The 15,673-nt window shown below is 39.4% G+C and overlaps 1 protein-coding gene across 1 annotated transcript in view; it reads right to left on the bottom strand.

The window, feature by feature from the left end:
• Positions 1-14,832: 14,832 nt before the first annotated feature.
• The window catches only part of daglb (diacylglycerol lipase, beta), a 25,710-nt gene continuing 24,869 nt past the window's right edge, over positions 14,833-15,673 (bottom strand). Inside the window, exon 15 of the mRNA XM_073828180.1 lies at positions 14,833-15,535. Coding sequence (XP_073684281.1) covers positions 15,340-15,535 — 196 coding nt within the window. The 3' untranslated portion in view covers positions 14,833-15,339. The remainder of the gene's footprint in view (positions 15,536-15,673) is intronic.

Genomic DNA, 15,673 nt, shown 5'->3' with positions numbered 1-15,673 from the left:
AGGGAGCGTTGCCCTCCTTGACTCAACACTGAGAATCCCTAGGTGACTTTAAGGTGGGTTTTAATAAGTTTTAACTCAGAGAATCTTCTCTCGCAAGTTGCATTGCTCACTGGTGTAACAAGAGACATTTTACAAAGTCCAAATAACATTGTTAATTAAATATAATAACTTATATACAGGGCACAAAATTCACTTTTTCACTTTTTACCAAAAAAATAAATAAATAAATAAACAAAAATAAAAAATAGGAGCACCCAATTTCTTTTTTAGTAATGCACAGATATTGATTCTTCATGGTCTATTCTGATTGCCGATGTTTTACAAGCATATGGGCTGATTCTGAAAGCCCTTTTTACATATTTATTTTATGCCTTAAGCAAGGGACAAGAAGCCATTTATAGGTACAGCCATTTAAATTTGAGACAACCACTGCATTTAAGAATCTACATAAATAACAAAATATATTATTATGACGGGGCGAATAAATAAGTTTATCTTTGTTGGAACTATCTTTGACTACGCCACTCCAATTTATTCTGGGTAGGAGATCCCGCAAGGTCACAATTAAGGGGGTCCCGCACGGCTATCCAAATAAATGAATATACTCCAGGCAGAATTACTATAAATCACCATTCACTTTATTAAATACAATAAATTATTCGTATCTGAGTTTGCTCACAAGCTGACAAGTGATGCTCATATGAGCTGGAAGTACAAAAGTTTAGAGGGTGACAACACTTCCAAAAATCATACCAAACACTACAATAGCAAAAAGAAAGAAAAAGAAAATACAATAAACCCAAAGGGAAATCACAATTGGCTTACACAGCACACAGACTCTTACAAAAAAAAGAAAATGTAGACACTCTTGACACCCCACACTTGTGCATGCGGAAGTGAATGTAACCCTCTTCTGTAATCACACTGAGCAATACTATATGTCAAGGTTTCGACGGAGCACAACAGAATTGTCAAAATAAAGAGATACAAACAAAGACACAAGTCATGGGCAACACGCAAAATGTACTAATTCACAAAACAAAATACAAAATAAAATATATGAAGGTGGGAAAAACAGTGATCAATTGAGCTGGACTGGGAAACTCTAAAAAGAGAAAACAGCATTAAACAGCCAGACACAATTTGTCAATCCATATTGGACAATCCAACCTTTCCTTAAACAGAGCAATTAAACAATAACCATAAAGGAAAACAACAACGACAACCCTTACGATTTCAAATAGAAACCATTATCTATAAATTTATTGCAATCAATATTAAAATGCTAGCTATCTTAGCCACCCCATAAAAGTTAAAAATGGATACCTTTACACGTTTATCTGATCACACACATACACCGTTACAGGGCTATAAATCACCACACGCTTCCTAAAAGAAGGAAACGCTTTTAGCATTTGTATAAAAGGATTACAAATGAGTGCGTACAAAGATACTGTTAATTTTACACAATAAAATGACCTACCATAGATCGTCAATCCCCACGTGCAATATACTGTGCTGCTCATTCAGCATTTACCACTCATCCAGCCCAAATTAACGAGCCTGAGAAACTTAAAGGCATGTCCAATTAAAATATATATATATATATATATATATATATATATATATATACCTCTACGAAAGACAATATAAGTCATTTTACCATCAAATTAACTTTAACAGATGTTAATGTTAACACTCACGTGCACTATATAGTGGTGTTCGTTCAGCTTCCACAAGTGATTCACTTTAGGATTACCAGTACAAAAACGTCTAAGGCACACATCTAAAATCATCTATAAAAGCAATTATAGTTTAGCACTCCAAAAAAAAGGAATAACATGCCACAAAACAAGAGAAAGCCTACCAGAGATTGTTCTTCCAGCGACGGAAAACCACCTGCACGCCAAACAATTGAAATGCCACTCATCTATTAATCGGAAGCACGCATTTAAAGGGGATCCTGCCTATCACCGCAGGTACAACATCACCTCCTAGTGGCTTGGCTACATATACCCCAACTTTTTAATGGCCACCGTCCCGGTGAGCCACCGCAAGTAACTCCTACTGCCAAGGTCTAAAAGGGATAGTAAGAGCACTAACCTCGGCTATTCCAATAGACCCATTTTGTGCTATGGACTGAGGAAGGTGAAAAGGATTTGGGTGTCGGCCTGCTGTCCTACGATTGGAACGCCTAGGAAGAGGACTCTTTACTCCTGACTGGCCAACTGGCTGATCTAAGCGACACTCTATAGGATCATCTACATTAATAAATAAGTCGGACTCAAACTCCTGCATGGCTGCTGGAGGCTCCACTCTTGGGGGTTCTCTTATTCTGGTTGGAGAACCATACCTTACTGTCCCTACGCCGCTGTCACTATGGCCAGATGACTGTGGACCAGACTCAGCCTGGACATTAACTCTAGTATGGACCACCACTACTTGTGGTGGACTTCCCACTTCCATATCCTCAGAACTTGCTTCACTAGAGGGATGAACAGAGGAGAACGATATATTGCCACTAGACAGACGAGGTTCATCTATGCCATGGGGAACTACTTTAAGCTCTGAACGATGCATAACCTTATTAGGACCATCTTTTCCATGAGGCCTAATTTTATACAACGTCCCTACTTCATCAGCACCACTCACGATTTCAAATACAGTAGAACTCCAGATATCTTGGATCTTATGGCGACCCTGAAAGTGATTTCTACAATAAACTAAGGTGCCTGGGGGCAAAATAGGTATCGACTCAGGGAAGTTAGCCCTACGCCGCTCTGCCGAAGTCTCCAACTGCCTTCGGGCACTAGTATAGATGGAAGTCAAATACTCCTGATGCTGAGCAACCCAGTCTGATGGAGTACACTCTACCTCAACTTCATCATTACCGCCAAGCAAATGGTCGACGGGTAATTTAGGCTTCTGCCCAAACATCAGCTCATAAGGAGAATGTTGAGTGGACTGGTGCACAGTTGTATTATATGCGAAAAGAAGCTGTGGCAACAATTGAGGCCACTTTCGTTTCTGTTCTGATGGCAATGCACGAAGCAGATCATGTAACGTCCGATTAAATCTCTCGCATTGGGCGTTACCCTCCGGATGATATGGAGTCGTTCTGCTTTTTGTAATGCCATACAGGTTGCACAAACGCCTCAGCAAGTCTCCCTCAAAGCTGCGCCCCTGGTCGGAGTGAATTCTTTTTGGCACTCCATACACGTAGAACCACTTCTCTGTTAAGATCTTAGCCACTGTACTTGCTCTTTGATCAGGTGTAGGAAAAGCTTGTGTAAATTTGGAAAAGACATCAGTTACGACTAAAACATTCTCCTGCCCATTACTAGCACGGTCCAAGACTGTAAAATCGATTGCAATGATTTCCAGTGGTCTGCTAGCTAACAAACTCCCCAAAAATGTTCTCACTCTGGGTTGTGAGGCCTTAGCCACGCTACAACGCTCACACTCAGTGCACCATTTCTTTACATCTTGCCACATATTAGGCCAATAGCACCTTTGGCGTATAAGAGCTGTAGTGCGCTCAATGCCTTGATGACCATGATTGTCATGCAGGTAAGTGAACACCTCTCCTTGAAGCCCCTTAGGCAATAACAACTGCCACACCAACTCTCTAGAAGGCGGTATCTGAACTAACCTGTACAGGACACCATCCTTATCACGCACCCGAGGCCACTGCTTTACCAACTGTTGAACCTCCCTTGGCATCTCCTTTAACTCAGCAACTGAAGGAGGCTGCCCCTGTACCCAAAATTTCAGAAAGACCTTAATACATGGATCGGCAGCCTGCAATGCTCTCAGATCAGCCCTGTTCCGAGCAGGGACAGCATCCACCATTGATGCTTCCACCACCTGGGGGCCCAGCCCAGGTGGTCTCTCCTGCGTAGAAATTAATGAAGGAACATCAATACCTGGTGGCACATGGACAGATTGATCTACAGAGCGTAAAGGGAGCCTTGAAAGTGCATCTGCATTTCGATTTGCTGTACCTGGACGGTACTTGATCTCATACTCAAATAAGGCAAGTTGAGAAACCCAACGCTGTTCGACCGCCCCCAATTTTGCTGACTCAAGATAACGCAATGGGTTATTATCAGTGTAAACAGTCACCTTATTACCCAGGAGATATTCTCTGAACTTTTCTGTCATTGCCCATTTAAGAGCCAAAAGCTCCAGTTTCATGGAACTATAGTTAGTCATATTCCTCTCACTTGGCCTAAGTCCTCGACTAGCGAAAGCAATTGGTCTCCGAAGCCCTCCCTGTTCTTGAGATAGGACCGCACCCAGGCCTAAATTACTGGCATCCGTTTCTAGGATAAAAGGACGAGCAAAATCAGCATATCCTAAAACGGGAGCCTGGATTAGTCGTTCTTTTAAGTCACTAAATGACTTTTCACAAGTGTCATTCCAATGCTGTTCAAAGGAACTCTGCCCAAGAAATGCAGCCCGCTTTCGGGTACCCTGTAAAACCCCAACTAATTTATGCAAGGGAGCCGCTAATCTTGCAAACCCCTCCACAAACCGACGATAATATGACGCAAATCCAAGAAATGACCGTAGCTCCCTTACCGAATTAGGACGGCTCCATTCTGCGACAGCCCTGATTTTTTCGGGATCAGTTGCCACTCCACCTGCTGAGATAACATGACCCAGGTATCCTACCTCAGTTTGGAAAAAATGACACTTCTTCAACTTTAGCTTCAAATTGTAAGTTTGAAGCCGGCTCATTACCATCTCTAACCGCTCAAGATGTTGATCAAATGTACTAGAAAAAATTACGATATCATCTAGATATAACAAAAGAGCCTGAAGACTCTGATCGCCAAAAATGCGCTCCATGAGCCGTTGAAAAGTACTTGGCGCATTGCATAACCCAAAGGGCATACGATTGAATTCAAATAGCCCAAAGGGTGTGCAAAACGCTGTCTTTTCCCGATCCTGAGGGGCTACGGAAACCTGATTATAGCCGCTAGCTAGATCCAATGTACTAAACCATTTGGCCCCACTAAGCGCATCCAACGTTTCCTCTATTCGAGGCAGAGGAAAAGCGTCCTTACGAGTTTTTGCATTAAGTTGACGATAGTCTACGCATAGCCGAATAGAACCATCCTTTTTCTGAACTACCACTATAGGTGAGGCATATGGACTACAACTAGGCTTTACTATACCTTGTTCAACCAACTCTTGAATATGAGTCTTAACAAGATCATATTGTGAAGGGGGCAGACGGCGGTACCGCTGTCGTATGGGTGCCTCATCTAGCAATGGAATAGTATGCTGAAGTAAATCAGTGCAGCCCAAATCTCCATCACCCTGGCTGAATACATGAGCATATTTCTTAAGTAAAACTTGGACTTGCTGGTGTTCTGAACAAGACAACGTAGGCCAAGTGAGATGGGAAAAATCTGTATTAGGATTACCGTCAACTTCAGCTGACTGAATAAGTGCCACCTTCTCAGAATCATCATTCTGTACATGAAACTGGACAGAGGATTTCAAAACAGTTGACTGAACCATATGTAACTCTCCAAGTATGGTCTTTGGCCACAGCCAACGATCCTGACTCCCCACATTAATGACTGGCACCTTAACCATCCCACTGGCAACGGCAAGGCAAGCAGATGGAACCAAAAGGTCCCCTGGCAAGCGACCATCTACAACGGACACTGGCTCTAAGAAGCAGGTATTGAATGTGGCTCCTAACCCTTGATGGCAAGACGCAGAAACTAGTTTCAGGGTACCTGCTGGCACTCGCACAGCCGGACCCCTCTGAACTCGAGCTGGACCCACATACCCAGTTTCTAGAGCACGTTCCCGGAGTTGACACTCAGAAAAAGCTCTCTGCCATACTTTCCCTGCGGGAATGGAAACATCCTCAAATAACCTAGCCCCATGCTCCAAAAACAATTCTTGGTAACAACTGCTAATAATGTTCATTCCCAACAATCCAGGCACCTGTTCTCTCCTCGACTGGGTAGCAGGATCAGAAGAGTTTTTAACTACTAAAATGCCCATTTTGGGTAAAGTCTTACCAAGTATGCCTACGGTAGTCTCCAAATACCCCAAATAAGGAATATCCAGACCATTGGCTGCCTTAAGCTTAAGCCACTGACACGGTTGCAACTGAAACTGGAGCTGAGATTGCAAATATTGCTCATAGAATTGCTGGGTAATCGTGGTCACCATAGATCCTGTGTCTAACAGGCATACTATAGTGACCCCGCCAATCATGATCTCTACTGTTGGGCATGTACCTAAAAGTCGAAACTCATCTACAAAGTCGCCGCCCAAAGATTCCCCACCCGGCGCATGGGCCATGCTGCCGGGGGGCACTAGTTTTCCGACGACTGAGTAGAAGACCTAGGCCCTGCAGATACCCTTGACGTCATACCTAATTCAGTTTTACAAAATCTTGCAATGTGGCCTGGTTGATTACAACGCAAGCATATAGGTCTACCATCTGGGTGATAACGATACTGCTGGCTACGAGCCCCAACCCTTGGAATGGAAGAAACTGGTGGCAAGGGGGCTCCTGAAACAGCCTGAGGAACAGAGGACTCTAAACGCTTAAGAATAGTATCTAACTGAGCCTGCTGTTTACGAAGGCTTTCTTTGACTTCCGTCAACTCATCTGTGGGCTTACTTAAAATGGCATTAGACTGTGCTGAAAGGTCTGTAACATTAGTGATGCTAAAAGACTGTGCACGAGGTCGTTGTGCACAGGGATTTTCACCCTCCTCCACCCAACGCAAGGCTTCCTTTCGGGCATCTAGAAAGCTCAAGGTAGGGTCTAATCTAACTTGACGCCGCAACTCACGACGAAGCATGTTATCTCTTACAAATTCAATAAACTGATCTCGCAGAACAGTATCAGAGTTAGCAAAACATGCTGGATCCTTCCGTTTAATAACATCCATAAGTGACATGAGAGCATGAGAATACTCTCTCAGGGATTCTCCTTCAAGTTGTCGTCGCTGGAAGAACTGCTTCTGAAGACTAATATAAGACTGCGAACACCCGTAAATGCTAATCAGGACATTAAAGATTTTTTCAGGGTCATCTCGCTCAGAAACTGGACGAAACCTAATCTCTGTCCTAGCTTCGCCATCCAGTAGATCAAAAATTGCCAAAGCCTGCTCAGCACGTAACATTGGGCGCATAGATAAATGACGTCGTGCCTCCTCGACCCAATCCTCTACGGTCAAAGAGTCCTGGGATATTTTCCCAGAAAATCTAGGGCATTTGCGTTCCCTGGGTATATAAACATAACGTTCTAGGGTGCCTACAGGACTTGCTATAGACGCACCATCTGTAACACAAGCACTGGCCGAGGGGGGCTGCTGTTGCCCCATCGAAAGAACATCTGAAGAAACAGAGGATGAACTCTGGCTTACCTCTGACCTAAGTCTTGCATTTTCTACCTGAAGTTGTTGCACCAATTCAGTAAGTGCCCTAAGCTGAGCTGCCGTATCCTCATCTGCCATCCTAACAGAAAAAGAAAACAAAAGAAAGAAAAACAAAAAAACAAAACTCAAAACAGTATGTTCAGAAAAAAAAAATGCAGTAGAAGATCGAAGTTTTCTTCAGGCTTGACCACGATGACCATCCACTGGAATCCTTGACCACTGTTTTCCCACCTTCCAAAAAAAAACAAACATACAACAAAAAAAATAATAATAATAATTTAAGCCCAGACTGTAAGAAACAAACAAACAGAAAATAGTAATAATGCCTTTAGGAGCCAGACCCTGCCGACTACGCCAAATATGACGGGGCGAATAAATAAGTTTATCTTTGTTGGAACTATCTTTGACTACGCCACTCCAATTTATTCTGGGTAGGAGATCCCAAGGTCACAATTAAGGGGGTCCCGCACGGCTATCCAAATAAATGAATATACTCCAGGCAGAATTACTATAAATCACCATTCACTTTATTAAATACAATAAATTATTCGTATCTGAGTTTGCTCACAAGCTGACAAGTGATGCTCATATGAGCTGGAAGTACAAAAGTTTAGAGGGTGACAACACTTCCAAAAATCATACCAAACACTACAATAGCAAAAAGAAAGAAAAAGAAAATACAATAAACCCAAAGGGAAATCACAATTGGCTTACACAGCACACAGACTCTTACAAAAAAAAGAAAATGTAGACACTCTTGACACCCCACACTTGTGCATGCGGAAGTGAATGTAACCCTCTTCTGTAATCACACTGAGCAATACTATATGTCAAGGTTTCGACGGAGCACAACAGAATTGTCAAAATAAAGAGATACAAACAAAGACACAAGTCATGGGCAACACGCAAAATGTACTAATTCACAAAACAAAATACAAAATAAAATATATGAAGGTGGGAAAAACAGTGATCAATTGAGCTGGACTGGGAAACTCTAAAAAGAGAAAACAGCATTAAACAGCCAGACACAATTTGTCAATCCATATTGGACAATCCAACCTTTCCTTAAACAGAGCAATTAAACAATAACCATAAAGGAAAACAACAACGACAACCCTTACGATTTCAAATAGAAACCATTATCTATAAATTTATTGCAATCAATATTAAAATGCTAGCTATCTTAGCCACCCCATAAAAGTTAAAAATGGATACCTTTACACGTTTATCTGATCACACACATACACCGTTACAGGGCTATAAATCACCACACGCTTCCTAAAAGAAGGAAACGCTTTTAGCATTTGTATAAAAGGATTACAAATGAGTGCGTACAAAGATACTGTTAATTTTACACAATAAAATGACCTACCATAGATCGTCAATCCCCACGTGCAATATACTGTGCTGCTCATTCAGCATTTACCACTCATCCAGCCCAAATTAACGAGCCTGAGAAACTTAAAGGCATGTCCAATTAAAATATATATATATATATATATACCTCTACGAAAGACAATATAAGTCATTTTACCATCAAATTAACTTTAACAGATGTTAATGTTAACACTCACGTGCACTATATAGTGGTGTTCGTTCAGCTTCCACAAGTGATTCACTTTAGGATTACCAGTACAAAAACGTCTAAGGCACACATCTAAAATCATCTATAAAAGCAATTATAGTTTAGCACTCCAAAAAAAAGGAATAACATGCCACAAAACAAGAGAAAGCCTACCAGAGATTGTTCTTCCAGCGACGGAAAACCACCTGCACGCCAAACAATTGAAATGCCACTCATCTATTAATCGGAAGCACGCATTTAAAGGGGATCCTGCCTATCACCGCAGGTACAACATCACCTCCTAGTGGCTTGGCTACATTATAAATGACAAAAATAAACGACACAGTTCTTTCTTAGTCGTGTAGAATAAATGCAGTCATAATCAAAGTAGGCTACTCTTTCAATATTCAATGTGCAAATAGAGACCGAATCTTTCAAGATTGCTTTTGAATGCGGTGCGCGTTTTGGTTCCGTTTTAATGATCGCGCGAAACTCTCAGCAGCGCTGAGCGTGCATTCTACAATACAAGAGATCACTTTAACAAAACCATTTGAAAGTGGGAGGACACAAACGGGATTTTGAAAAACGTGTCCCCAGAGAAAATTACGTCTCCCGCTGAGTTATCATATGATGTGAATGTATGGCGCGTTGTACAGTAGCCTATATTTTGACTGATACTTAAAATGTAAAAATGTAAAGATTAAGTTCAAATGGTTATGTAATGTTGGAGCGAACAGCAACCTGTCACTGCATCAGCTCACAAAAGTAGTTAGGCTACCGAAAGTTTTGTAAAGAATTGAAACCAAGTTGCACCACAACAATTTCTCACTCTTGCATAAAATATAATTAGATTTTGGAAGCATATGCGACAAAACGGTCGCAATTTCGAGCCCTGTACATACATGGTATGGTACATGGTATGTAGGCTACATATAATACCATAGCACAGATGAAGTATAGCGTTAACTATCTAAAGTGTGAATTGATCTCTCTAATCTCATTAAGTTAACAGATGTCGTCGTTGCCTATAGTTAATTTGCACAACGGATAATAAACGTTACCCAGCAAACAAACCTTTTGATAAACTATAAAACGTACGGTATTTCAAAAATGATGTTTTATTATTCGTCTTACATTGATGCTCATGTCTTTGGCTCGTCTTGATTTGGAAATGGCTTAAGCAGCGTTACCGGCAAAATTCTATTACCGGCAAAATTCTAAAACGTCTTTAGACAAATGAGATGTCAATCAGCATCAGGTACTGCCAGCAGCAAATAAAATTTTGGGGTGGCACCCGGGGTGGCCAATCGGATGTCAGGGGTGTCCAGTGCCACCCCGGACACCCCTCTGGCTCCGCCACTGCCTACAAACAAGTCGTCGTGCGTTTATAAAATGAAGGAAAACAGAATGCGCTTTCTGCCGTCTGTTCTTGAACAGCATCGCTTCACAATGAACACAGAAAGCTTTAAATTACCACTCTAAAACGAAATAATTCAAATCGAAAATAGAACCGTTCATTATGTAATCTGTAAAGATGTAAAGATATTTCTATATAAAGGCACGTCCAAAGAAGAGATGGCGAGTAATTTTTTTCTTCATCTCCATTACTGATAAATGTCTAAAATCTAAAAATTAGGAAAAGCCTAAAACAGGCCCGATTATATTTATTTTATAATTCTATTCAAATTAAAATTTTATAGAATATACTATAAAATTATAATTATAATTACAAATTATACTGGCATAAGGTATATTAAAACTTTAATTATTGTAGCTGTTTATATTTTCTGATTTTTATGTTTCCCTGTTCTAAATATCTTAAAATTTAGAGGATTTTCTGCAACGCAATTTTGTCCTATATGCAAATTATTTATTAGCCTATTAGTATTTTAATCCATACCGCAAATGCTTTAATAACACCTTTAAAAATTACTTTATTGCATCCAGATGATTTTAAAGAACTTTTCAATATACATGTTATCTTATATCTTAAATGTTCTTGTATCTTAAATGTAAACCATGATTTCGATGTATTCCCTGTGTAATGAATCTCTTACTTAGCTACATTGTAGGTGCGTCTGAGCTTTGTTGTTTATGATTTTTTTTTTTTTTTTTTTTTTTTATCAAGAGTTGCACGCACTCAACAAAACTGATAAGACTCATTTGAACGCATTCCTAAACTCAACAGAATCGTGTGTGATTGGTTATAATACGCAACATTGTAAAAACGCCTAAAAAGAATTACGGTGCAGTAATGTAATCTTAATGTAATTAAGCATGTAATGCCGCAATTGCTTTCTATTCATTTTCATTTTATTAGCAACAGACGCAATATATTGAATTTGTTTGTGCAGGGGAGTAGGGCCTATGTCCAATTTAGGTGCATTTTTTTGCCCCAGGTCCCGGTGGCCAGGGGAAGGCTAAGCCTTCCCTATAGCCTTACACACGCTCCGCCTATTGTTTATAATGTACAATCATTAAACACAATAAATAGCCTATACTATTTTAAATGGTTTTCAGAACAAAACAAGACAACAAAACAGTGTTTACATTTATTTCTGGCATCTCGTTGTCCTTTCCGTGAACTTTCGTAGAGCCGTGAACCACAAATGAACCAACTCAGTAGTATATGCTGTACCAAAGTTGACATATAACTGTTGTTTTTATTATATATATATATATATATATATATATATATATATATATATATATATATATATATATATATATATATATATATATATATATAATTTAAACTTCTTTATTGGGTTAAATTCCTTATTTGCTTGTCTTTCCTTACTTGCTTGTCTATTCCCTTGTGCTTATATGACTATCATAAAATAACATGGTATGTCATTAATGAACCTTTTTAAATGCAAAAAAAAAAAAAAAAAACTTATAAAAATCGAGTGCTTGATAATGCCTGAATGATATAATGATAAAGCAAAGTATTAAAAATAGAAGCAGTCATGACCGGCAATACTGTTTTGAGCAACTAGAGCTAAAGAATTCGTTAAAAAGCCATTAGGGCATCTAGTGGTGAAAACATGGCATTACATAAGAGTATTTTCTTTCTCGCCACTAAATGCCTCCAATTTGCCTCGTTGCACTGGAAGAATAGGCATATTAAAAAACATTTTGTTTTTAAATGGCCATCCAAAATATGGAGCATTTTATTTAGAACCAAAATCAATGCACATTATGTGTTAATAATTTCTAGAAATTGCTGCAAACACAGCCAAACGTGCTGATTAATCTTATTCAAATATGTTCACAGCACGGAGTTTTTGGAACTATTGAGAGCTCCATGAACTACATGACCGTGTGGCACGAGATCAAAGCATGTCACAACTCCTTCTCAGCGGTTCTGGTACAGCGATATTACTCTGCAATATGCATGTATGTCCTACACGTTTGTGTCTGTCATTTTGTTGGATGTCATTTTACACAATTGTAGCTATTCACATTCAAAACACGGGTGCTTTGATCATTGTCTGTGTGTGCAAATCGGCATATTCAGCTTCTCACATCATAGCTGCCAGTTCAAATTTCAACTTACAAATACGAATATTATAATGACAAGCGTGCACGTTCAAATCAACAAGCTCTCAAGTGTTGCCTCTGTTTTACCTTCATACAGTATTCTCTGTAAGCTGGCAAGTGCAAACATTTAATGTTCGATTGCAGCTCAAAATTAAGCTTATTTTGTTCATTTTAAAGCAAACTGGATTTTTCAGCTTATTTAATGGCAAATAACTAATGCAAATTGGATTACCACAAATGATCTGTGCTGAATTGGTCTGGTCTGGTTCTGTTCATCATTGATTGGATGAGAACCGTTCAATATTACTGGCTATGGAAATCAATGGGTGTGACTCATTATACTATAAGCAAAGCGCCGTAAGTGACGCGCGCTCTGCGCAACCAAAACGGCGTTTTTTACAGCGTTAAATGGCAAAATGAACGGCGTAAAAAGCGGCGCTTTTCTTGCACATTAAAACGCCGTAAAATACGGCGTCATTGACGTATTTTCGCGCGTTTTTTACAGCGTTTATAGTCACAACAGCGTATTTTGCGGCGCCAATGCTGTTTAAAACGCCGTATTTAACGGCGTTTTGTATGTAAACGCGTTTCATCTATAGCGTAATTCTGACCCTTTTGGCTTGCCATACAAAGAGAGTGGCTACGTCGCCTTAACGCGCCACAGACGTGTGCAGTGAAAACGGGTAACGCATGTTTCACACATACTCCGTCTGCAGTGCGTATGTGTTGCGTCCGTGCACCCACGGAGAGATTTTCATACAGCACGGTGTAGATAGATTAACTGATTCTAACGGGAGTGTTATATTATATTAGCATTGCACAGTCATTAGGATAACAGAGGTAGTAAAATGTGGTTCAGGCTGAATTAATTACCATATATCAGAATCGGTCTGTATAGTTGGCTAAACATAAACATTCACCTCAGTAACATCTGTATGCGTTAATTAGAATTACGATGCGTTCAAATGGCGCTAAACATACGCACGTGAATTACACGGGCATCACTTCTCCACATTCTACAACGGTCAGACATAAAGCGATAACATTATCGCAATATGACAGGTAAAGAAAGATACACTCATTTACATTCATGCACGCACATTTACCACTCACTGAGGATAGCGGATAGCAGAGAATGAAACCGAAAGTAAGATCTCTCCGGCAGAACTATATCGTCAGCGCTCTGTACACGCACAACTTAGTCACATGCCCAATAGCAAGTCTACCTTTACAAAATGAATAAGGAATTTAGTACATAGATAATTAAATAAATCAGCACGATAGTATCGTGTATCGGCGATCTCTCAGGCTGACGATAGGACGATATGAAAATTGAGCATATCGCCCAACACTAATGTTTGCAGTACAATTCTCTGGAATCTCTAGGTCAATAATTATATATATATATATATATATATATAAATTACCCTTTCAATACTTCACAAAACCTGGTGAGCACAAGCGACAGGTGATTGTAAACAAGCATGCAAAGTTTTAAGGAGATGAGACCACTGATGTTGCTACAAGCCACAAACGTTACAAAACATAATATTTCTATGGTAAATTAACTGTATTTGCAAAAAAGGCTTGCTACATAATGTCTTTTTAATACGTGCTTAAATGCTTTAAAGTGCTTGAATCCCGGTAATCGCTGCTTGCAGTTATATTTACATTTGTTTTTATTTACATTTACATAACTAGATTTGGTGATTAATTAATCCAATTATTCGCAAATTAATTGCACATCAGATTTGGCTTAAAAATGGCCCCCAAAGAATCATTTAAATTCATTATTTTGTTAAATGCATCAAATAGACATTACAAAAAGGAACTTAAGAAATATTTAACTTTTTCTTTTTTCAGTGAGCTATCCTTTTATCCTATCCTATTGTTCAAATGAAGTTCTTAGCATTGCATATTACTTATCAAAAATTAAGTTTTGATACATTTACAGTAGAAAATTTACAAAATATCTTCATGGAACATGATCTTTACTTAATATCCTAATGATTTTTGGCATAAAAGAATAATCAATAATTTTGACCCATATTTTTGGCTATTGCTATAAATACACCTGTGCTACTTAAGACTGGGTTATTATATAAATAATATAATATCATATATTATTTACTATATTATTATTTAATTACCGTTTTTAATGATTGCAGTCAATCAGATCTAACTAATAAAGGATTGACTTATTCACCACCACCATCTATGATAAATTTAACTTGGAATTATCATTTGCAAGAACCACTAACAAACATGCCGTTTTCATGAACTCACTTTTTGCGACATGCAACATACCGTTTCCTCTGCATTTTTATTTTTGAAAAATGCATGATATCCTGAAAAACCCAAAAAGGCTGCAGTGGAGTAAATGAAGAGACACTGATCTGAAGCTCTCGTCTAAATCAGAAACAAATGTTTTTCATGCGTTTGGAGCCATGCATCAAAGTCTCATACGGCGTTTTACCAACCGATCGCCCAATTCTCATTGTGGCAAAAACACATCACACAAAACATCACGCCACCATAATACTGACTTTTTTTTTGCTCGAGTTCTCATCACTCATCTTGAACAATCACAAAAATGAAAGCAACTCTCACAGTTGAACAGTTGTACAGAACAACACAGCTTTGAACATGATATCATGTGACGACTTTAAGGATGATGACAATATATGGCAGCTCACGAAGCCTTTAAAAAGCAGACACAATAATGGGAGTATAAATGCATGAATAAATACATAAAATAAAATAAGGAGTCCAGCAAATCTCGCTCCTGATAGTCTTTTGTGTGTGAGGCGCTCAGATGACATTCAGGTGGCTGTTGCTCATGGAGGACGGGCAGAGAGCAAACGGGTGTTCGCGGGTCAGACTGCGCAATGCACGTAGAACCACATCGGGCATGTGATCGGCGATCATTCGTGGGCTGATCAGAACATTACGGAACGACGTCTCGCTCGACCACTCGGCGCGGTATCTCACCTGAGAGAAGCAGTGTCTGTGTACACAGAGAGAGAGAGAGAGACGTTAGTAGTGCAAAATGATCGCAAATTAATTGCACATCAAATTTGACTGAGAAATTACCCCCAAAAGATCATTTTTAGTGAGCTATCCCTTTAATGTTTTTTTATGCCAT

Source organism: Garra rufa, chromosome 22 (genome assembly GCF_049309525.1).
Source record: "Garra rufa chromosome 22, GarRuf1.0, whole genome shotgun sequence".
NCBI classification, from domain to species: Eukaryota; Metazoa; Chordata; class Actinopteri; order Cypriniformes; family Cyprinidae; genus Garra; species Garra rufa.
Note: the sequence above shows the minus strand (reverse complement) of the source record. Positions and strands in the feature narration are given on the sequence as shown.